At 36.6% G+C, this 23543-nt stretch overlaps 2 protein-coding genes across 11 annotated transcripts in view; one reads left to right on the top strand and one right to left on the bottom strand.

The window, feature by feature from the left end:
* Snx25 (sorting nexin 25) overlaps positions 1 to 5062 on the top strand; it is a 122029-nt gene extending 116967 nt beyond the window's left edge. The window contains exons 17-19 of the mRNA XM_063234662.1: positions 3100 to 3281; positions 3862 to 3962; positions 4466 to 5062. Of these exons, the coding sequence (XP_063090732.1) occupies positions 3100 to 3281; positions 3862 to 3962; positions 4466 to 4546 (364 nt within the window). The 3' untranslated portion in view covers positions 4547 to 5062. The remainder of the gene's footprint in view (positions 1 to 3099; positions 3282 to 3861; positions 3963 to 4465) is intronic.
* Lrp2bp (LRP2 binding protein) lies at positions 1976 to 23465 on the bottom strand. 10 transcript variants are annotated; one of them, XR_010042566.1, is made up of 11 exons: positions 22957 to 23463; positions 20602 to 20728; positions 19765 to 19877; positions 18868 to 18981; positions 14041 to 14183; positions 13857 to 13962; positions 12592 to 12815; positions 10773 to 10947; positions 7932 to 8044; positions 6011 to 6081; positions 5411 to 5526 (listed from the first exon to the last, which is right to left on the bottom strand). XR_010042566.1 is itself a non-coding variant. In XM_063234666.1 (10 exons), exons 2-9 carry the CDS (start codon positions 20705 to 20707, stop codon positions 7979 to 7981), a joined length of 1047 nt encoding a protein of 348 aa, XP_063090736.1. In that variant the 5' UTR covers positions 20708 to 20728; positions 22957 to 23463; the 3' UTR covers positions 5411 to 6081; positions 7932 to 7978. The 10 variants fall into 10 exon arrangements, 6 of the variants coding, with proteins under 6 accessions (XP_063090736.1, XP_063090737.1, XP_013007112.1 ...); XR_010042563.1 differs by lacking the exons at positions 6011 to 6081; positions 7932 to 8044 and adding an exon at positions 1976 to 2128 and having other exon boundaries at positions 3758 to 5526; positions 22957 to 23465; XR_010042564.1 differs by lacking the exons at positions 6011 to 6081; positions 7932 to 8044; positions 22957 to 23463 and adding exons at positions 1976 to 2128; positions 21138 to 21954 and having other exon boundaries at positions 3758 to 5526.
* Positions 23466 to 23543: the final 78 nt, after the last annotated feature.

Genomic DNA, 23543 nt, shown 5'->3' with positions numbered 1-23543 from the left:
ATTAAAATGTTCATCCTTTCTCCTAGTTAATATCTTAGTATCCAGGAGGGTCTATCATATAGCACTTCTAGAAGCTATATGTAGATCCTAAACCATATATTACCCATATATACAACATTATGTAGTATAGCTTCATTCCTCATAAAAAGTGATACACATTTTGTCTGTTAATTTATGAAACCCCTATGTCTTACTGAAAACTCATAGTCAACTAATACTAGTTTCTAAGAAATTATTGGAACTTTAAATAACTATAAAATGCAGTAACTAGAATTTAAATCAAATTAGATAGTTTGAATCCTGAAAGAGAAGGCTCAGAGTTTAGTCTAGCTACTCATTTTTTCAAGGAGGAAAAACAACCAGAGAAATCAGGACTCACTTGGTCAGCAGACCTGCCTGGCTTCCCGGCCTGTGCCGACTCACTTAGCCATGTCTCATGTTGTACCTGTGCCTGGAACTTGGAACTGCTATTGTCAGTGCTGTTGTCAGTTTCTTTTTTTTTTTTTTTTTTTTTTTAATTTTTATTTAAGGAGAAAAGAAAAGAAAGAAAAAAAAAACAGTGAAGGGGTACAAGTTATACAGATTTACAGAAGAAAAAAATGCGCAGTAGGAAATCACTAGTTAATGGATTACATATTGCCATCTTAGAAATAATTGGTCAGTTTCTTAACTACTGACTCTGGTTTTGAAATTCTTCAAGAGATAAGCATTATGACTTCCTGAACAATAGAAATGACGTAAGACAACTTATAGAAATAAGAAATCATCTTTTGGGGCTGGCGCATAGGGGCAAGCAGGCAGTCGTCAGTTCGATCCACGGTACCGATAAAAAAGAAAAAGACAAAAAAAAAATCATCTTTTTTAAAAGTAAGTTTTAAGATGAAATTATCAGACTTTTTCAAGTGAAAGATTTAATGTCGAGTATTTGTACCAGATCAATATAATAGTTTTCTCATAGAAAGCTTATGCATTTTTATAGGAAACAGAAAATGTGTTACTCATATACTGATTTACAAGTAGAATGTACTTTTTGGTTTGTAAGCAAAAGTTTTACCTCTATTTAATTTCTAAATTCTCATTTAAGAAAATAGCTTTAGTTCAGCCAGATTTGTTTAGTTGACTTAATGTCATAGGTTTTGTTTTATTCAGGAAAAAAATTCTAAAAAAACTAATTTCAGTATAAAGAAAATTTTAGTTTTAATAGTGGTGACAAGCCGTGAGAGTTCCAAATGGCAACATTTTTCTCAGTACTTAACACTTGCTAATTTATTTTCCAGTTTCAGCAAATGTGCTGAAACTTTCCTTGTTCCTTTTTCTGATGTTGACTCTTAATTATAATAAGCAGCTGTGGTTTGCAAGTGGTGGATACATTTGGCATTTGTTTTTATGGGGATGGAGGGAGGCTTCTTGTAGAAAATTTCCAGGCTGTTCATTTCATTGGAGTTTTTATCAGGTGGAAAGTATGGAGCACCTGGTACTTGCTATTTTTGCCGTTAGCAGATGACAACCATCATAAAATTAAGCAGCAATACGTTGTAGGCTTGTATAGCAACTGTAGTCTCACATACTGCAATTACTTAAAAAATATCCTACAGTTCTGGCTAATAGAGCTAAATTGATAGAAAATACTTAGGTGATGACCTTTAGTAAGAATCATCTAATTTCAAATTGTAAATTGAAATTTTCTTTCTTTATAGAATGCCAGTGATTAACCCAAAGCAAGATTACAGAAAGAGAATACCATGTTGGCAGGATTATGGTACAGATTTTTCTTTTCTTTTTCTTTTTTTCTTTTTTTCTTTTTTTTTTTTTTTTTTTGTCTTTTTCATTTTTATCGGTACCAGGGATCGAACTCATGACCGCCTGCTTGCAAGGCAGGTGCTTATGCCGCTGAGCTAAATCCCCAGCCCCGGTACAGATTTTTCTAAAGAAAAAATGTAGGCAGATTCTCTATGAAAATAAATATCCCACTAAGTTAACAAAAAAATTATTTTATTTGGTCCAGATTTTTTTTGTTGTTTTCTTTTTTGGTATCAGGAATAAAACTTAGGGCCTCATGCTTGCCAGGCAGGTACTGTGTCACTGAGCTGAATCCCTGGCTCCTGGGTCCGATTTGAATTTCACAGTTCTAAACAATACAAAAAAATTATCTTAGGAGATGTACATTATAATTTGATTCACAGTACAGTGCAGACATTCAGTACTGTATGATCGTTGTATTACTAGGCTTTAAATTTCTATTTTAGATGTTATTTCTGGAACTTTTGTATCATCTCTTTAGAGCTTTTTGATTTATTATTATTCATGAATCAAGTTTGAAGTTTCATGTCTTTTGACACTAATAGTCAAAAATGATGATTTTCCCCCTTTTTCAAGAGACTTCCTCCTCCCAAAGTCACATTCTCTTGTGCTCTTTGAATTGTTTCTGACAGCAGAATTCAGCTACTGGTTAAAATTCAGCTACTGAAATAGGGTTGTGTGAAAGACCTGGAGAACCAGATAAACACCATTGTTTATAAACGTACAAGTTAAATGTTTGCCAGTTTTCATTCCCATGGCATTGTGAAATAGGCTAGATATCTTCTTTCCTTGCCTCTGGGCATGTCGGATGGTTTCTCTGGGTCAGAGTATTGTACCAGCATCATCTGCCACAGCAACTTTAGGAGACAGCTGATGAACAAGCTCATTGCCGGGAGTTCGGGGGCTCTAGGACATTTTCCAGAACAGTTGTAACAGTCTTTCAAAGGGAGCTTATGATTCAGTTTATAATGCTTCATTGAGAAATTAGTGTACTAATTGTACAGTTACTGTTGTTGCAAGCTTCAAATCTTGTCCATACAGATTGGAAGGTACCACAGTGCAACATTTGAAGATGTTAGTGTCAATGAAAATGTGTACTCCAAAAACAAATGGTTATCCAGTATCACCAAAATAGAAAATAACTTTAATAGCCAGCGTTTAAAAATCCAGTACCTACTTTATCATTTAGATCAGGCTGGATCTTAGCCTACCCATTTATGAATATCTTTTGAGAATAAAGTATAAAAGTTCAAAACCTCATCCAAGGGTTTTTTTGTTTTTTTATTTTTCTCTTAAAAGACAAATCCGGGACACAGTGAATTGGATTTTCAGTGAGCAAATGCTAGTTTACTACATTAGTGTTTTCCGGGATACTTTTTGGCCAAATGGAAAATTGGCACCACCAACCAGAATCACAAGCAAAGCTCAAAGTCAAGAAACAAAACGGAGAGCTCAACAAAAACTACTTGAAAACATTCCAGGTGAGGCCCTGGGGTTTTACAGAGATTTGTTGGCTGTATCAAGATGTTTTTATATCTTTCAAAAACATTTTTTAAAAATCACACTTTTTTCTTTTAAGCCATTTCTCATTACGTGCTAAAAAGTTACATTGAGAATCTTAGAACTGTTAACTAAGAAAGTGTTTTATAGCAAGTAATATATTTTCACTTTAGAAATAGCCTAAAGTATATTATAAAATTTGAGAAATATGGTAAAAATATATTAACTTTAATTGTTAAAACTAGCAGTAGCAATATATTAAGACTATAGTTTCTATAAATGCTTCATGTTGGAAAATTCTGTATTTTTCTTTTGAAACATTTGCACACCCATTGCCATTTATGTTCCTTATGCCTCTCTTCATTGCTGTTATTTACTGTGTAGGTGTCACATAATGTCCCACTCACTGAATAGGCATCCTGTATTTTATCAGTGTCAACATGGAATAAAAACTTACGTTTCAGGGCTAGGGTGTGCCTCAGTAGTAAAGCACTTGCCTAGTGTGTGCAGGTTTCTGCGTTTGATACTCAGCGCGACAAAAATGAAAAACGTATTTTTCAGATACACTTCAGAGCCTTCTGGGACAGCAAAATGCCCGCCATGGAATAATAAAAATATTCAAGGCACTGCAAGAAACAAGAGCCAATAAGCATCTGTTATATGTGAGTAAATTAAAGCCTCCCAAAGGATGAACTATTTCTTGGATTTTCTATTTCTGTTCACATATTGCAGATTTTAGTGCTTTACATTCTAATTATTACTGACAACTCTGAACCTCTTTTCTCTGCTTTATTTTGTCTATTTGGTTAAAAAGAAAAAATGTATACATGTACACACCCACTCACACTCGCTCACAAAGGCAGCATTCTCATTCTTGAGTACTGGTTGGCTTTCATGACTTCTCACACATTTCTGCATGGTTGGTGTTTTTATTTTGGCAGAGCAAACTGTTTGCCCATCGTCTTTCTCATTATAGTATGGTTTGATGTGGTTAATAGACCATGAAATAAATGGTTTATATAATATTGTTTTGGTCACTTGTTTAGTGAGAATCTCAAAACTAAAATTAGACTTTTCTCTTAGACATACTTATTTTCAAACTCTTGGAGGAAAAAAAAAAAAAACCCACAACTTTTTTGTTTTCCTTTCCTTCTGTCTTGTGCAGGTGCTAATGGAACTGCTGCTAATTGAGCTGTGTCCTGAGCTGAGAACTCATTTAGATCAGCTGAAAGGTGGCCAAGTTTGAGTTGCACAAATAAACCCGAGAAATGTCTGTGTCATAATAGACATGAAACATGTTTCCTCTTTTCCACAGAGGGCTTGACTGAGAACCATACTTATTTTTATTTTAGTTATATCCCTCTAGTTTTATGTGAAACAAGGAGAATTGAGGAGAAGGGCAACTTGATGCTACGCTAAGCAACAAGAAAAAGGATTCTGCATATTGATTTTTATTTAAACAATATAAATACTTTAAAGTTCAGTATATTGATTGAAATACAAATGTTAATATGTGATAAGAAGTTAGGAAATATTTTAAATATTTATGAAAACAGTTTTGTTTTAAAATGAAGAACTATGACTTCTGTACAGTAATTTCCTCCCTGAGGACTCTGAACATTCCTATATTATTTCATGCATATTGAAGAATATTGTTGTGCAATGCTTTGTGTAAAGTTACTGTGAAAATTTTATTGTTTTTATTTTTACCAAAGATTTCCCATAGTTTGAAGCATTTGAAGCAATAAAATATAAAAATGAATCACAGTGCTATGATGTTTAAGATGCTTTAAAAAAAAAAAAAAAACAACACTTGGGCCATTCAAAATAGCTGTGTGCTTTTTCTTTGGCAGAAAAACATTGTCCTCTTAAGTACCTCTGCAAGAAAGTAAAAAGTTCGCTGCCTTTCACCAGAAACAAAGTAAACATCTGAAATACACGATTTTTTAGTGTACAAAAGGAACCAAATTAGTGCTTAAATATGAGGCCTTAGATCGATATGAGCTAAATCTTGGAAGAATGACACTGGGAAACAGAAACAGGAGGAAAATTGTTTCAGAGAGCTTAAGGACTTGGCATACTTATAGCTGACAATGGGCATTAGGAGAGGTGCAGAGTACAGAATTTTATTGTTGTTACTGATAGTGGGGCTATGAACAAGTCAATCAATTTCCAGGCTTCATCATCTGATAACACAATGATAAAATACCTTCCCCATTCTGGTTCCTAGAAATAGCAGAAACAAAACAGTTTAGTTAAAAGGTAAAAATTCAGTTTGAATCTATAAAAGAAAAACACTAAGTATATTAAAATATAAAGATTATCTCACTGATAGCTCATACCTGCCAAGTTCTTGATAAGAAACAAGTTGTGAAAGGTAAATGAGTAAAACTTAATACGCCGAATTTTGTCTTTGTGATTCTTCTAAATTACAGGTCTTTGATTGTAACTAGATATTTGACACTTAAAAATAACCCCAAGTTGGATGTTTATATGCATAAGAATTATCCTGTAAAGGGTTGTTGAATAGACCATTTAAGATACATTCAGGGAAGAGAAATAATGTGAAGTTACCAAGCCCCAAGAACTCATGATAACACAGTTACGGGAAACGTGTCTCTTAGTAACAGTCGAAATAAATTTTACAGAAGTTTAGATTTTTTTTAAGAGTAAATCTGGAAGCTTCAACTCTCTTGGGTTAAACACTTACCTCCATTCACAAGGCAAGGTTTACACTGCTATCTGCAGTGTGGTAGTACTGTGCAGATGCCAGATTGTTAGCTGCAGAACATAACTACAGTAAGTGGAAATGGGACCATAGGCATATTACCACATATTCCTAACGATTAGGACTTCTGAGAACTGTATTTACTTTTTATTGTTTTTGCGGTACGGAGGATTGAAGCTGGGGCCTCATCCTTGCTATGCAAGTGCTTCTCCACTGAGCTACACCGCTGGCCTTGAGATCAAGAGATGATGGTCTAGTGATATAAATAAGCCAGACCATAAAACTCAAGTACTTTTCTTCTAGTGATTGTCACCTGTATATTATCCTCATACCTTAGTACTCAACTGCTTTGAAACTTGTTGAATCTAGTACTCAAGACATTTTGACAAACATTTTGTCCCAGTACTCATTGGTTTGGTACTCTACACAAGCTGGAGTTTGTCAGTGTGGATTTCCTCAACTGCCTCGTGACTCCCTGTCCTTTCTAGCCAAAACAATTTGTTACTCATTATTTTTGGTACTTGTCTTGCCTTCTGGTTACAGTTAGCGACATGTGACAGGCACTATTTCTGTTTCCCTACCACTAAGAAGAAACCTTGTTTAAATCCACCAAAAAAGGGTATTATTATGATAATGAAATAATGCTGTATCAACTTAATGTATTTACCAGAAAAAGGACACTTAAGGTATTTTTAAGACATCACCTTTGTTTCACAAATACGTACTTGTTATACAGTCTAACAGCCAGCTACCCAGCTTGAAGCATTTTCTTAAACTCACTTTTGCAAAAATTTATAATGGATAACAATTTATTTATTAGAATTTTTAACAACTTCAGAAGCAGAAATGTTATACACTTATCAAAAATGTTACTTGATGGTTCTGATTCTTTAAATTTCTTCAGCTGTACTTAATTTTGTGCAGTTTTAAAAAATTTATTCATTTTTATTTTTGTGTTGGCCTTTTTGAGACAGAATTTCACTCTGTAGTTCAGGCTGATTTGGAACTAAATATATAGCCCAAGGTGATCTTGAACTCACAGAAATCCTCTTGCTTCAGCCTCCCAAATGCTGAGAGTACAGGCATGAACCACCATATCTAGCTCAATTCTGATAACTCTTTAAGTGTCAATGCTAAAGCAAGCATCCAGGCTGAAATTTAAAGTCTCCTGAGGTGGGATTAAAGGGGCATGCCACCATGCCTGGCCTTGTATTTTTATTAGTACATGTTTGTGGTATATTATGACTGCACTCCTCATGGATAGTTGGAATATGTACATAACACATCTTAGTTCTTTTTATATTCCCTTCTCTTACCCCTCCACTTATGGTCCCCCTTTCCCATCTGCCGAAAGATCTATCTACTATTTCATCTTAAAATGTTTAAATGAGTGAAGCAAAAATTAGAACAATGTATTATTCAAAATTCACAAAACTAGCTGGACACTGTGGCTTACACGTGTAATCCCAGCACCTGGGAGGCTGAAGCAGGACCTGGGTTACACAGCAAGATCCTGTTTCAAAAACAAAAAATTCACAAGACTAGAAGCCAAAGAAGTTTTTTAATCTTTGAAACATCATTTAATCAAATGATATTTTAATTAAGTATGTAGCATTTATTTTTGAGACTTCATAAACTAAAACTGCTAAATCTTCTCAGGCACTCTGTTTAAGAAAATTAAAATGATATTTGTTTTACAAATAGTTTCAAATTTAATATAATCTAGGCGTGGAATAGGCCACGAAGGGCATCTCTGAGCACTGTTTAGTGGTCTGATCCAGTGGTTAGGTTTCAGGTTACAGGACACAAATTTTAAAATGACAGTAACATGTCATCTGTTAAATACCCAGGAAAATACAACAGGAAGCAGACAATAACAGTCAGGTGCTATAAAAATACACACATTGTATGGTGTTAGGATTGATGATCTTTGTTGAAATGCAATGTGGTCTAAATTCTTTGACGAATAGCTAAGCAGTGAAGTTCATTTGCCAATGCAGGATTCAGGTGGCAAGCCTTAAAATCAAAGAGATAGTTATTTAGATGCATCCTAATTGTTTAGATCTTTTTCCTTTGTTCTGTTTTTAAGAATAGTACAGTACTGAGACTATTTCGTACTAGAAACAAGAAAATTTCAAATTTAACCTATGCCAAATAGATCGTACACTATTTAAGAGTGACAAAATTTATCAGAACCAAGAAAAAGGTATTTAAGCACTGACGATACCATAACATGCTACAAATTACTGAAGTAAAATGGAAAGCCTTAATATATGGCCTCACTTGCTGTTCATCCCTTACATGAATAGCATCATCTATCATTTATTTTGGAATATGTAGTTCTGTCACACCTAAGTAGTGATAAAGTGCGTAACTTCTAGAAAGTCAAGAATATCGGAGAGATGTTGGAGGTTATCTTGTTCACTCACCTCGTGCAGAAATTTCCCTTTGGTACCCAGGACAGTTGGTCACTAGGTACAGCTTTTGCTTGGTTACTTCTAGTGGCAGTATTATTTAGAAAACTTTTGTTTATTTACCAAAGTTTTATTAGAATATTCTTCCTTGTATTAAGCTGATAATTTAATTACTCCATGTACTTTAGAATCATTGAGAAGTTCTAGAAATACATATTTAGAAACCCTAGGTATAGTAGTTGACAAAGTCACCCAGCCTGGCAGAGGCAGGACAGAGACCAGCATGGCTCTCATGACCTTAGGTCCACGGATGATCATGCTGTCGTCTTCCCTTTTTCCATAAGCCACTGTTGTTAGCCCTAATTGTGCTCTTGGGCCCACAGTTCCTGTTCTCTAGAACAATATTTGTTCTGTGACGATCAGTCTGTCACTGTTGGGACCCTCTTATTTTCTCTTGTTCTAAATAGTCTATTTTTTTTTCTTATGCCTCAAATGACATGATTATTCCAGACCCTTAACTCATTTACTGCCTTTAGTTTTTCTCCATTTTATCAGTCCCATAGTATGTAATGGCCAAATTAGACACTGTATTTATTCTACAGGCCATCTTTCTAGGACAGAATGATGGGAATATTGCTTCCCGTTATATGGCAAATAGTTCCAACACTGCGATCTGTTTTGTTGCTTTTTGTACAACCACCTTTCAGGATATTTTTACCTAGAATTTTGTCTGATAATATTTAGAATACTGAGGGTACTACTGAAATTGACTTTAGAAATTAGATTAGTTTAGAAAGTATCTAGAATATAAAGTTAACATAAATAATTTTTTGATCATTATTCTTGTCAACGAAACAGTGTAGCAGTGAATATCCCAAAGGTCACTGTATATGTTTGTGTACTTTATTCCTATATTTATGTATTTATATGGTTTTGGAAGTTTTAATTTAAAACAAGGTATTTAAATTTGCCTGCACATTAGGTCCCCAGGGGAGCTTAAATATGTATACACACTTGCATCCCATTCTTAGACATTGACTTACTTCTACAATCAGACCTCAGCGGCAGAACTTCCAAGTGGTTTTAATACACAGGCAAGTTTAGGAATCACTGCTGCAGTACCAGATTCAGGCAGAATCCTTAGAAAAATATTCCTTGCCTTGTTTCCCTGGCTCAAGCTGATGTGCTACATGAACTGCTTTATACATTTTATTATTGTATACTTCTGATTTGAACTCCTGACTTTTACAGTTTCTTGGGTTTTCTTATAGTTACTATTCATAATGCTTCTCTAACGCCATCGCACTGGTCTTTTAAATTTTTGTTGGTGGTGGTGGTCTTGTATTGTTTCACTGTAATGGAAAATGAACCCAAGGCCTTTGCAATGAGCTGGATCCCTTTTCAAAATTTTTTATTTTGAGGCCAGGGATACAGCTCAGCAGTATAAGCAGCCCCTGCCTGGCAAGCACCAGGTCCCGAGTTTGATTCCTGGTACCAAAAAATATATATTTTTAAATTTGATTGGCTGACTGATTTTGAGACAGGTAGTCCCTAGGTAGTCTAGTCTGGTCTTGAACTTGCAGTGATCATCTTGTCTCAAACATCCCAAGTGCTGGCATTCCATGACAGCCACCACACTCCACTATTTTTTATTTTAAGACAGGGTCTCAGTAAGGTGCCCAGCTAGACTTGAACTTGCAGTCCTCCTGCTTTAGCCTCCCAGAGTGCTGATTAATTGTGTGTGCCACAGTGACCAGTTTAGTTGCTTCTTTTAGATGAGAAATCCTTTGAAATCTAAATAAAGTTACCATGTGAATATGAAAATAAGAAAAGGTAACAATTAGTTGAACTACATGAGTATTCCTAATGGTAGAATACATTAAAAAACTTTTTAAAAATTTATTTCACTTAGATACTAGAATGAAGATACAGGTAACATTTTTTTCTAAGTGAAAAACATGAACTTCTGGGCTTTAAGGTCTTGGTACTAGCCTTAAGGTATAGATGACTATGGGTTTGAAGAGACTGATTTCCATCAAAATGGGACTTTTGGGGCTGGGGGTTTAGCTCAGCGACATTAGTACCTGCCTGGCAAGTTCAAGGTCATGAGTTCAATCCCTGGAACCCTCCCCAAAAAAAGACTTTTTGTCATCTGAATGTAGTTATGCTATTAAGAAATTACTAGAATTGCTTGCAAACAATCTGCATCCCCAACAGCCTTTTGTAGATCGGTTATCTGCTCAATAAATAGAAGAAAACGATCCATGAAATTCAAGTAAAAGCCCAGTAATTTGTGTTTGGATGAATTTCTACTTCGCTCTAAGGCTTACTTTAGAATAATAGTGCTTAGCTGTTGCTTCATCTTTTGTGATGCCCAAGCCAAGCTGAAGACACCGTGCATAGTAGAAAGACGCCATGGCTATGCCTCTGCTGATGAACTCGGGAAGACAGTCCGTGACCTGAACTATCATGGGGATGTCAGAAACTCCATCATAGTCAGCAATCCTGATGGAACATCAGATTGTGAAATTGAAGACGTCAGTTGGGGATTACATTTTTACAAAATGATAGGTCTAGAAGTTATCCTTGTGCTCAAAGCAATGTCTTTACCTCTCTGAGAACTACGTTTTATGCTGTGTGAAGGGTTCGGGGAACAAAGTCAGCTAATACCAGAGGAAGATGAAGAAGCTACCTGACAGCTTCATAACCATCGACAACAAATGGTATGTTTCTTGTAATATTAATATTTTAAGTGTACTATCATTTTGTGGACATAAACTGAATGAGGAAAATAGACTTTTTACTTCTTTGGCTCACATATTGCAACATTAAGTCTAATGGACTAAAGTCACATAGGATTAGAAAACACTAAGAAACTAGCACATCTATTTTTTTAAAAAATAGGCAATAAAAAAGAAGCTATCTTTTATAGCCTAGATACAAGGAGAATCATGTGAAATGAGGTTTGCCAATTCCACATGAACCACAGTGTTAGGGAGAGTAGGGATGTGGAAAACAATGGGAAGTTCCAGGGACTAAAGAACTATTTAAGTACTGGTTTGAATCAGGATCAGTACTTGCTTGGGAACCCTGGAGGACCCCTCCACGCCGTCACCCCGTAAGTGGCCTGCTGGAGCTCCTCCGTGCTTCATCCTCTTGGGGGCTGGGAGAAGGGACCAGGTCTGGATTTCCTAGTTACTGCTTTCATACAGTGTGGACAAATAACAGAAAGCATATACAGCCTGTGGACTCTGAGAAAAGTTTCTATATATTTTATAAGATAAAATTAATCTTTTAACTATTTTATAGCCATGAAACTGTATTTCCATTGTGTAGTATTAGACCTGCATGATTGAGGAGTATAGGAAGAAACTGAGGCTGAATAGATATTTCTGATATATCAATATATGTTAAGTATTTTAAATACACTTTATAATTTTAAAAGATATTTCCTTAGGAAAAAAAGCAATTGATGTTTTAAAAAGGAAACTTTTTTTTTGGACAGGGTCTGCTGGCCTCAAACTCTTGGTGAGCCTCCTGCCTCAGCTTCCCAAGTGCTAGAATTACAGGTGTGCACTACTACACATGGCATTAAAAAGGAAACTTACTTTTGCTAACAGCACTGAAATTATGAAGATTAATAGCACAGAATTGTACCATGTGGTAACTATTAGGCATATGTGGCTGTATAAGTTTAAAAGTTTAGTTCTGAGTTACACGACTCAGATTAAGGGTTCAATTGCCAGCATTCTCAACATTTGTAGAAAATTTAATCAGATCTGTCACAAAACATCTATTAGTTATTTTAAATGCTTTCATCCAGCTTATTTAAATCTTACTGTTATAGTTTGTGTCCCTTGTGAAATTCAGGTTTTGCTAGCATGACAGTATTAAGAGGTAAGTCCTTTGAGATGTGATTAGGTCACAGGGCTGCCCCTCAGAAGGTGAGACTGAGGCCCGCATCCCCGGTTTCTATTCCATTCCCTTAGCATTTTGACTTGTGAGCACAGTGTTCCCCTCCCTGGGATGCAGCGCTTGCCAGCCAGCTGAACCTGGATTCCCAGTCAGCAGAACTGTGAGAAACAAACATATTCATTACCTAACCTGTGGTGTTCTGTTACAGCAATACAAAATGGGCTAGGAAGTCACCTTTTGGAAAATGTAACACACTTTGTAAAGAACTTCATCTTGTAGTAATACTGCACGAGATTCCCTTGTGCGTAGATGTTCCCGCGTTCTGCAGCTTCCCTTAGGCACTGCAGGGCAGCTTCAGTATCCTGGCGAATGCCTTGTCCATACAAGTACATGAGGCCAAGTGCACCCTGGGACTCCAGATTCCCATTGCCACATGCTTCTGAATGCCAATAAAATGCCTAACAAAGAGTACAGTTGCATCATTTTATTATTCACAAAATGAAGTTTCTCTCCAAGTGATATTGGAGATAAAAGGCTCTAATTATAAGATGATGTAATAGGAATTACCAGGAAATAGTTCCAGCCCCAAATGTACTTCACATTGCACTGAGTACGTAGGTCCAAAAGAATGCCAAAGTGTGTGTGTGTGTGAGGCTGGGGGTCTTCCCACAGGCTGGTGAGGTCACAGGCCAGAGAGTTGGGACAGAGGAGGATCAGCCTGCCTAGGTTCCAGGCTTCTCAAACTCTCCAAAGTAAGGCTTGAGAAGGTGTAAAATAGAAATGCAATGAGCGGTTGGGGACCCCTGCCACGTTGCAGCAGGGGAAAGAAGAGCTGCTGGTACTGAGGAAGGCTGGAGAGCTCTGGGGATCCCCGATGGCAGTGCCAGGGTCAAAGACGCGAGGATGAAAACTATGCAAGTCAAGTGCCATAACTTGACGTTCAACTGTGGTAAGTTTGAATGAGTTTTACACATTATTTCCTACTTTGGTTATTGAGAATAGTCGTAATTACCATCTGCCTTTTACTAATTTGCCATTAACTCCTCTCTTGCAAAGTAGACTAGGCACCACATTTTCTTCTTGCTGTAGGAGCTTTGAAAAATGTTCCAATCACCAAGATTATATTTCAGGGAAAATCTTAAATAGATTTAACTTTTAAATAATTCTTGGTATGTTGTACTCATTAGTATCACATACTCCTCAAATCAAAGGCAATACTAATTATGCACACTTAAAAGGAATTGGGCCGTAACTTCAGGACTATCCCTTTCAGCTTTTATGGTGTAATACTTTGTAATCTTTTTTATATTTGGTATACAAAATACTCTCACATCTCTGATGTCCTAGATAAGTAAAAGACATGAAATGAACTAAACTACATACTTTCTTCACATGTTTATGGAAATATAAAAGATACTCAAAACTTTATTCCCCATTGTCTTCTCAAAAAAGTAGTGAAATATTACTTTAAATATAATTCCAAGACTAAAAATGGTTACCTTTTCTAATTCTTTAGGTTCTTTGGTTGAATAATACAGTCCTAAAATACTTTGAGCCTTCACACTGGCTTTGGGATTTCCATTGTCTGCAGCAAAAAGCCACAATCTAAAAGAGAAAGCAAGGCAACTTATTCTTTGTTTCAGCATTTCAATAAAACAGAATTTTGTTTTCAGGTAAAATTACCTTTCCGCTTCCTCATCAGACCGTTTAACACCTTTTCCTTCATGATAAGCTCTTCCAAGGTTAAAGGCAGCAGCAAATTTTAAGTGTCTTGCTTTGGGACATGGAGAATCCAGAATTCTCTTCATACAGTCTATTCCTTTTTCCTTCCACAGAGGAAAAGAACAAAGAAAAACACCTTATTTTTGGTTTGGTTTTGTTTTAGTACCAGGAATCAAACTCAGGGCCTGATGCTTGCCAGGCAGGTGCTGTGTTGCTGAGCTATATCCCCAGCTCACCTGAAGTTTTATCCAAATTGAGTTTCTTTGTTCTAATAATGTGCCATATTTATCTGCTGACATGAATGCATAATATCACACACATGAATCTATGCTTAAGGGCTATGATTGTTCTGGATTCCTCGAGAAAAGATATGGAGGCAAAAAATGAATGAAGGTGCATCTGCTGAGCACCTCCAGGAGGAGCTCCAGGGTAGAAATACGTTCATTTTATAGCTTCAGCAGTTGCACTGAGAACACAGTCCACATTCGAGGCCACTATCTGCCAAATCCAATGAGGTTGGCCCTGTCTCATTCTGAATACCCTCCAGCCATATCGTCTTCGTCTCTATGCCTCAGGCCTCAGAACTAGCTGTTTGTTCTGCTTAGATGGTTATCCTTCACACACACACACACACACACACACACGCACACACACACACACACACACGCGCGCGCGCACACACATAGATATTTTTTGGTACCGAGGATCGAACACAACGGCGTGCTTGCAAGGCAGGTGCTTATGCTGCTGAGCTAAATCCCCAGCCTCTTGACTTATATTTTGCTCCTTGTTGCTCAGTTCTTAGTTCATCAAAGTAGCCTTATCAATTTGAAGAAAGATACCTTTCCAGTCTAACGTGGCTAAAAAGGCCCAATTTAGAGTCTTCACAGCTCATATTATTATCTGATGCCATCTAATTCATTATCTTTCCTCTGAGAATAATTTTGTTGCTACACTGAAGTCTTTCTAGTGCCTAGAAAAGTTCTAGGCTTATATCAAGTCTTCAAGAAAGATCTGTTAAAAGAATGAATGACAAATCATTCTGTAACTGTGAATGTACAGCTGAAGGATGTGGGGTGGGGAAGACAGAATGGAAAAAGACTAGCAGGTTCATGTGTTCAACCTGGCTGAAGAGGATGCAAGACAAGAAGAAACTGGAGAGCAAAGGATTAAACTAAAAGGTCAAAGATGTTGTTTGTTGAAGTAAGGAAATGAGGCCTGGAAGGCTAAGGATGTGGCCATCCGGTGTAATAGGGGAGGTTTCAATGTTTTTGCTGGAAGAGTTCAGGTAGTAACAAGGTTTAGGGCATGGCCATGCCCTGACTGGCTGAGACAGAGTGAAAGCTAGGGATACTGAAATTCACTGAAATGTCAAGGCTCTCTTTGGCTAAGGTATAGGATTCTGTCCATCCTCATGCACACTGAAGTCAAATCAAATATTGGATAGACATAGGGAAGAAAGCTAATTTCAGAGCTAAAGCCTTCAGATTAGTATGCATACAACCGCAGTCAAAGTTATCATTGTTTTCCCGGTAAATTTCAACATGTGTTTATGTGCTCTTCTTTTAAACACCTTTATTGAGCCACTTAAATTATGTTCTGTATCATTTGTTATAATTAAAGCACATACATACTCTCTTTTAACAGAGAAATTTACATTTAGCCAGGAAAATTAATTTGTTTAATAGCCACTTGATTATGAGTTTTTTTAAATTTTGACTTTTTATATTAAATTTTCAAGCATATAGGAAAGTGGAAGGAATAATACATAAATACTTTTGCAAGTACTATGTAGATTCTCTGCAGTGGTATTTTTCTGTATTTGCTTCATTTACATTTTTTTCTGACTTCTTTTAAGTTTCCCATAAACGCACAGTTGTCAGGAAACTTTACCCCTAAATATTTTAGGATCCCATACCAAGAAGATATTCTTCTTCATAAGCAGTATACTATAATCTCTTCTAATAAAGTCTGTCTTTTACTTTTTGGGAAGTAAAATTTTTAAAGATTTGTTTCCACAATTGCAATTTTTGTTGCATCATAATTTATCCCTGTCTTTTCATGTTTGATTAATGAAATTTTTTAACTGTTTGATACACAGTTCACTTGCCATTACTTCTGTAACATTCCCATTGTATTTTTTCCTTGTTAGACCCTGAAATTAAGAATTTTGTTATTGCTTTATTCTATTTTTGTATAGCAAATACTTTTAATTGGTTCCAAATATTTGGGGAGTTTATTAGTTCTTTGGTAAATTTAAATGGTTGATTCCTTTGGCTTTTTGTAAATTCTTTATAGCCAGATTATGGATATTTAAAAGGACATATCTATGAATATTATCTTAACAGTACTATCATTTTGTAATCACTTATTTCTAAATTTTATGCTCAATAATTCTACAACATGTGATGGTTTAGTCTTGATACCATTAAAAGGTAAACAGGAGGTCACTGAGTCTGTACACATAAATACAAAACAAATACTTTGATATGACTTTCACTCGAGGACGAGACATGGGAAATTCATGGGAGCTGTGTCTAGGAAAAGAACATGTTATAGCATTAACTTCTAGAAGAAATATCTACATCCTGCATAATTTCCTAGTCTTCCCTTACTTATTTAATTCCCAATTAATTTTGAGTCAACTGATTCATCTTTCATCATAGATACACTGATAAATTATGGAATGAATATTTGAAAAAGTTTTGAGACATTTAAAAATATTTTTTTAAAGGCACACTGGGTTTTATGATAACATTGGTATAAAAACAATACATTCTTAAAATGTAGCAGTTCAAGAAAATCAACTGAATAAAATAATTATATTACTTTCAGTCTTAACTGAATTTGCAAACAATATTATTTAGCATACTAAAACATCTGGAGAGTATGGTCACTTGGGACAAATTTTTTTCAAAATATTTAAATGTATGAGTGAATAATAAACCTAATAATCTTATAGCCTTCAACTATTCATCTTACTGGTAATTAGTCCTATTTAAACTGTTTTTTAGAATAGACTTTAATACTATTCCTTAAAATAATAAGTTATTTTTGTCAATTTATATTTCTGACTTCAATTATTTTATGTATTTATTAATTTTTAAAGTTGGGAATGCAAACCAAGGTCATGCTAGACAACCACTTTCTACTAAACTATGTTCTCAATCTCTGATTATTTAGTGCTTGGCATATGATACGGTGTTCAGAGACATAAAGTGGCAACTGCCAGAAAAATGCTTAATTCCTGTTGCTATTTTGACCTAGTCTCTCACATATTACTTTTAGGTGACTAGCAGCCTGCTGACAGCCAGTACCACTAATTAGTAATTGTCGGGTAGTAATATTTTTCCACAGTTGTATCTATCAGCATATTGAAATGGTCAGGAACTCGGATCTAGTCTACTGAAGGAAGTTTTCCAATTTTGCTCATGCTGCTTCCTCTGAATAAATGACATTCCCTGCCTTTTGATTCCTTTTCTTATTGATATTCTTTTTTATCAGTAACGTTCAGTTTGGGTCAGCTGTTCTGTGAAAACTTCCCTAGTCCTGTCTTTTTTTCTGCGTATGTATCTATCTCAGTCCAGACCCATCACTATACTGATAGTCTCTCTTAGACTACTCACATCTATCATACTCACCTTTGATTTTCCAGCACCTGTTTTTGACAGTGTTCCAAATATTTGTGGAATTAAAAGTAAATAATACATTAATCCAACTAAAACCGGTGAAAAGGTCACAGGAGTGAACACAAGTACATGGGTTGCACACTAGGGTCTCCTAATAAAATACTGAAATGGTATTTTCTAGTCAGGTTTATGTCTTCAAGGGGAATTCCAGGGATGACTGTAACCCCTGTGAAGGGTAGTACTGCACTGCTGCTTTAAATAATAGCATTAGTGTGCATTCTCAGTAGTAGATTTGCAGATGAATTCGACGTGGAACCAGAGAGATGGGGATATTCATACATCTAGAGAGATAATTGTCTATATGAATCTCAGGACAAAGTTCTGGTTAGAGGTAAAACAATTAAGTGTTCATATTTGATAGGAGATTTTGGAGTAATCCTATTTTTACTTATTTTTTCCCAGGATCATGTAGCTTTAGAACAATCTTTAAGAATAAAAGAAAGTATTTTACACAGAAATGTTATTGATAGCCAATGACAACTACAAACATTTGCTGTGATAAATCAGGGAATTCAAAAATTCTAACTGACCTTCAGAGACTCAAATTAGGCAACTTAAAACAAATTGTGGCAAACTGACAATGTACTTTCCTAGCCAAGATTATCTATGTCTGGCCTAGTATCTCAAAATTTAGAGTTACAGATGTCTTTACTATTTATGCAATGCATAAAAATTCCATTTTTAGGGCCGGGGATTTAGCTCAGTGGCACAGCGCCTGCCTGGCAAGTACAAGATCATGAGTTTGATCCCTGGTAACAAAAAACAATCAAATTCCATTTTTGTCTAAAGTCACTAGATTTGAAATACCTATAAAATTTTTAGAAAATATTTTAATATGCAATGATTCTATTGTTAGTTATGACAACTTGACAAAGTATAGTGGTGCATACCTATAATCCTAGGACTCTGGAGACTGAGCCAAGTAGATAGCCGATAGTTCAAGGCCAGCTTGTGCTACCTAATGAGTTCAAGGCCAGCCTGAACTACCTCGCAAGATCCTATTACTCACAAACAAAGATATTACTAAAATATAGATAATTTAATGGTACAAACTAATTCCTTGACAATATACTTTTAAGCACTGAACAAAACAACTTACAGCATTTGAAGTGGTCCCCAGCCCATCATAATACATTACGCCTAGCTGATAAGTTGCTTGATGATCTTTCTCCTTGATATCTTCAAACTGTTCTAATGCTTCTTCATACCATCCCTGTAAGTCCCCAGAAAATTATTATTTTATTATGACCTTAAAGTAACCCCAAACTGAGGCAACATGAGATTATTTGTGCCCAAACATACACAATTCGCCAGCAATACAGCTGGCCAAACCTGTGGCCAGTGCTGAGAGATCATGCTTTTAGCCGTGGGACACACAGTACAAGTACATGTCAAGTGCATGCTGGTTCCCAACGGATAATTGTTTGTAGAGAGACTGATTAGAGAGAAAGTGGGATATGGGGGAATATGGTCTCAACTATTCACTGGATCATGAGGAACGGAGGACAGTCCCTTTTCCTTTGGGATTCAATGAAGAATCGAAGCTGTATTACTGAAGTTGGGTGATTTCTCTTAAGTCTACCTGCCATGTTATCTCAGCCTAATGTGGATAAAGAGAATGACTCCATGTCATATAGAATAAATATATAAAGCTACTTTGAAGTACGGAACTAGATAAGAATTGGGGCCTTCAATTATTAGTCATATGAAAGTATTTTATATATACATTAAATATTTTGGGCAAAAATATAAAAATATTTTATAGTATAAAAAAGCATTTTTAAACACCAAAATGACTCACTAATTACATTACTGAGAATGACCTTTGTAAAGAAAGGGCAGATATCTCCTTAAACGGGTAGCAGTATAGTATATATACTTAAAGTAATTTGATAGGATTTTCCTGATATAACAATGTAAGGAATATAACATGAAATTTGTTTTGAGGATCTAACAGTAGATTTATGGGGAATGAATACAAATAAATAAACGATACCTCTTCAAAATACAGTTGACCTCGTAGGAAATAAGCCAGAGTATCTCCTCTTCTTATTCTTTCCTTCAAAAGCTGCAGTGCCTTATCCACCAAAGCAGCATGGCTGTAATGATCTGATTTGTAAAGTGAAAATTCCTTTAACCAAGTAATGTGAATTTTCTCTTGAACAAATAAATTACATACAATTCACTTGACACTATTAATTTTATTTTCTTTGCTAGTTTGTATTCCTACATTTGGCCTCGTTAGCTTTAAGGAAAAAAGTATTACCTAAGAAAAGATTATCATAGTCCCTAACACTTTACCTTGTAATACTCAATGATCTTCAAACTAATCTTGTGCACTGCCAAGTAGGAGCTCTAACAATAGTCTGTGGGCATACATTGGTTTTTCTTTGGACATAGCCATCTTCTTGGTGAGTTAAATTTTTAACCTGAAGCTTAATTAAAATGACTCTAATCAAATCAGCTGACCATCTCCAACTTAAATTTCTTAAGTCTTAAGAAGTCAGTTTCATATGCACATTTCAAGGAAAGCACAGTGGTATTCTCTTTAATAGAATTGGCATGGACTTCCTGTCTCTGGAAGCACATCCTTAAGTCCTGAGAGTAAAACCAGAATCAAGACTGAACTCTGAGACTCTTCCACTTATAATTTGGTACCAGATTAAGTTACAATTTCACAGATTCTTGCAGGAAAGTTTTATGAAGGATCATAAAAGTAACTGCTTCTTTGAAATCAGTAAATCATGTATTTCCTGTCTTGTTTATCCTAACAAATAATGATATTTTAGGAAGCATATTTTTTCAAGGGGAGATTAAATATCCATATTTGTACCAGTGTTTTCTTTTCTCCATTGGAAGAGTTTCTGGTACTTAGCAGCATACTGAGATATAGAAGTATTAAAGGGATTCTTGGGCAGCTTTTCACTGGTCAATTTCATCCTGTTTCCACAATATGTATTCTGTAAACAAGAATAAAAAATAAAATGGCAACAATTTCTTCTTCCAGAAAAGTGCAAACAGGCTCCACTCCTGATACCTAGTACAGCCCCCCCGCCCCCCCCCCCACTGCCTAACAATATGACACCAAACTACCAGTTCTGAGATGTGAACATTCTTTCCTAGGAAACCAGGATCCTCCATACCTATAAGACACAGCCACCCTGTGTTCCTTTCGCATGGCACAGGTCTGATGAAGAAACCAGTTTGCAAGTTCTATCTGACTACAGCTCTGCTGTGAGTCACGTCACCCGCCACTTGTGCCATTTAGTGGGAATTCGCGACACACTGGTAGTATATACAGTTCTTATGTGGCCTGTAACAAGCTCAGCAGACTAATTCATTTCACATGAAAGCATTAGTCTATTTTACCTGAAAATATACTTTATTTCAGTTGCGTTCAGTTTTGTCTTCCTCTCTGTACTGGATTGCCATGTCATTAGATAGATCAGAGTTAAATGGTGAAGCAAAGCCTTAATATAAAACGTAGAGGCCACTTTATTTGGGATGAAGGAGTCCAGGTTGGCTGAGGCTGGGGGGCTATGAGACAGCAAACTGAGTTGTTGCTATGCTCCTTTTATTATTCCTTGGCATTCTACTGGTATAGCTCATTGAACCAATCAAGAGCAAGCTTTCAGGCCAGGTTCCTGCTAGTGGTCAAGAGAACTCAAGAGACTGAAAAGCTGCATTTATATAATTTACAAAACTTTTTTCTTTAAATGAGGATGAAATGTAGAAAAGGGAAGTAATTCAGTATATTAGCAAAAAACAAAATCAGTGAACCATTTTTGTGATTTTGGAAGATTCATTTATCTTTTTTAAGAGTCAGTTTCCTTATCTGTAGTTTACATTATTTTAAATAGTTTGAATTAAACGATTCAAAAATGTCCCTTTTATCTATCTAATCATTTCATTATGAGCCCCCAGATCTATGGTTTCATTAATGACTTTAATGTTGCCAATGAATTAAAGAGTGAAGCAAAATTAAGGAATTTAGAAAAAAATACAAATATAATGCAGGTAGTATGCACTACCCACAGACAGATTCAGAAGTCTTTACTTTCACTGAAGACATTAACACAGTATGCTACTATACACAAAAAAGGTTAAGAAAATACTTGGAATATTCGGGAAGTAATCATAAGTGAAAACAACTGGAGAACAATACCTTACTTACTTTTAGTGATTTTTTTTTTTTTTGGTACCAGTTACTGAATGTATGACTGTACAGTAACTGGTACCAAAAAAAAAAAAAAAAAATCACTAAAAGTGCCTATGTTGTAAATTTAGAAATTTCTAAATTTCTGTACTATGCAATGCAGACTTTACTTGATAATATAGAATCTGAAAGAAAAATGTGATTTTAAAAGAAGAAAAGTAAGGTAGTGGATACTGCAGTGCCCTCTTTATATTACTGTCCCTTTCCCAGCCTCTCTGAATGTTAACTGAAACCAACTCTTTCTTGAGCTTGTTCACCAGTGAACTTGAGTCCCCTCACTCTAGGATGCTGCTCTATCCATGTTGCAGATGAACCATATAATGTTTTATATCTAGATGTCCCAAAAAGCCTCATGGTCTCCTGCGTGGGGCTTTTGGCAGGTAGACTGGATTATGAAGGTTCATAGTTGACCTCCTAGTAGGAGGTGGAGTCTGGTCTGAAAAGGATCAAATTGCCACATGAATAAATGTTTAAAACCACCCCTTAGGGTTGCTGCCTGTTTAATAACATAAATTTATGATTGAAGAACTATCGTAGGGCTCTGATTACAAAATAAATGATAGACAGTTAAGAAAATTAGAAATAAAGACCATTTAGAAGAAACTAAGCTAGTCCTGTAAGAAGCACAATAAACACGTATTTTAGTGGGGAGTCATTGAAGATTTTAGAGAAAGACACATTTGGAGATTTGGGGTTAGCTACAGTAACGTGGGGAGAGTGCTTAGGAAGAGTTTGTCAGTAGCTCCAATTTGCAATTAATTTCTTAAGTTTTATAAAAGACAATGAATGACTTAAACAGCTCTCCGAGAGTCATCTTTCCAGTCCGGTCTCTCGAGCACCCTGGGTGACCCCTGGTGCAGCGGGGAGAGACTCTGGATCTTCGCTGTCTTTGCCCCGGGTCTAATTTTTCCACTAAGCGTCCTAATAGGGTGAGCACAGTGACAGGCTTCCTCTTGGCCGCGGACTACTCACGTTTGCAGAGTGGCCCCGCGTTACAGCGGCTCCCGACGAGGGGACACTAAGCAGCGGCTTATTGCACGGCGTTCCCACTATGGGCACGGCCCGGGGACCTTATTTTCTTCTAGGGAGCGTTGGTTCCTGTGGTAAATCCCCTCTCCCAGGCACAAGGACGGGCCGCTCTGGCTTTTCCTTCCTAAACTTCCGGGCCTCGGAGAGGGGTGACCGTGAACGTGAGGCCGAAGGCGGTCTCCCCCTTCCGGCCGCCGCCGCACACAGCGGCTTCCAAAAGCAGGGTGGGAGCGCAGCAACCTAGCGTTGCCCTTTTTCCTGGTTACGTGCGCGGGTGCAGAAACCAAAACCTTCGCCCGCGACTCCCGCTTCTCTGGTAGGATTAAAGAGCTTGGCACCCGGCCGCGTTACGTGACGGGCTGAGCGCGCCTCATGGCAGGCGCTGAACCAGGGCCGCCCAGCGACGTCCGCCCAGCCCGCGGCCTTCCAGGCGCACGCGTGCAGAGTCTCCCGCCGTGCCCAGGGCCCCACCCCTAAGTGGGCGGTCCCAGCGTCTCCTGGGATGGCCAATCGGCTAGTGAACTCGCGCC

Source organism: Cavia porcellus, unplaced genomic scaffold (assembly GCF_034190915.1).
Source record: "Cavia porcellus strain 051 isolate PalLab524CR breed Dunkin Hartley unplaced genomic scaffold, mCavPor4.1 scaffold_24, whole genome shotgun sequence".
In the NCBI taxonomy this organism is placed as follows: Eukaryota; Metazoa; Chordata; class Mammalia; order Rodentia; family Caviidae; genus Cavia; species Cavia porcellus.
Note: the sequence above shows the minus strand (reverse complement) of the source record. Positions and strands in the feature narration are given on the sequence as shown.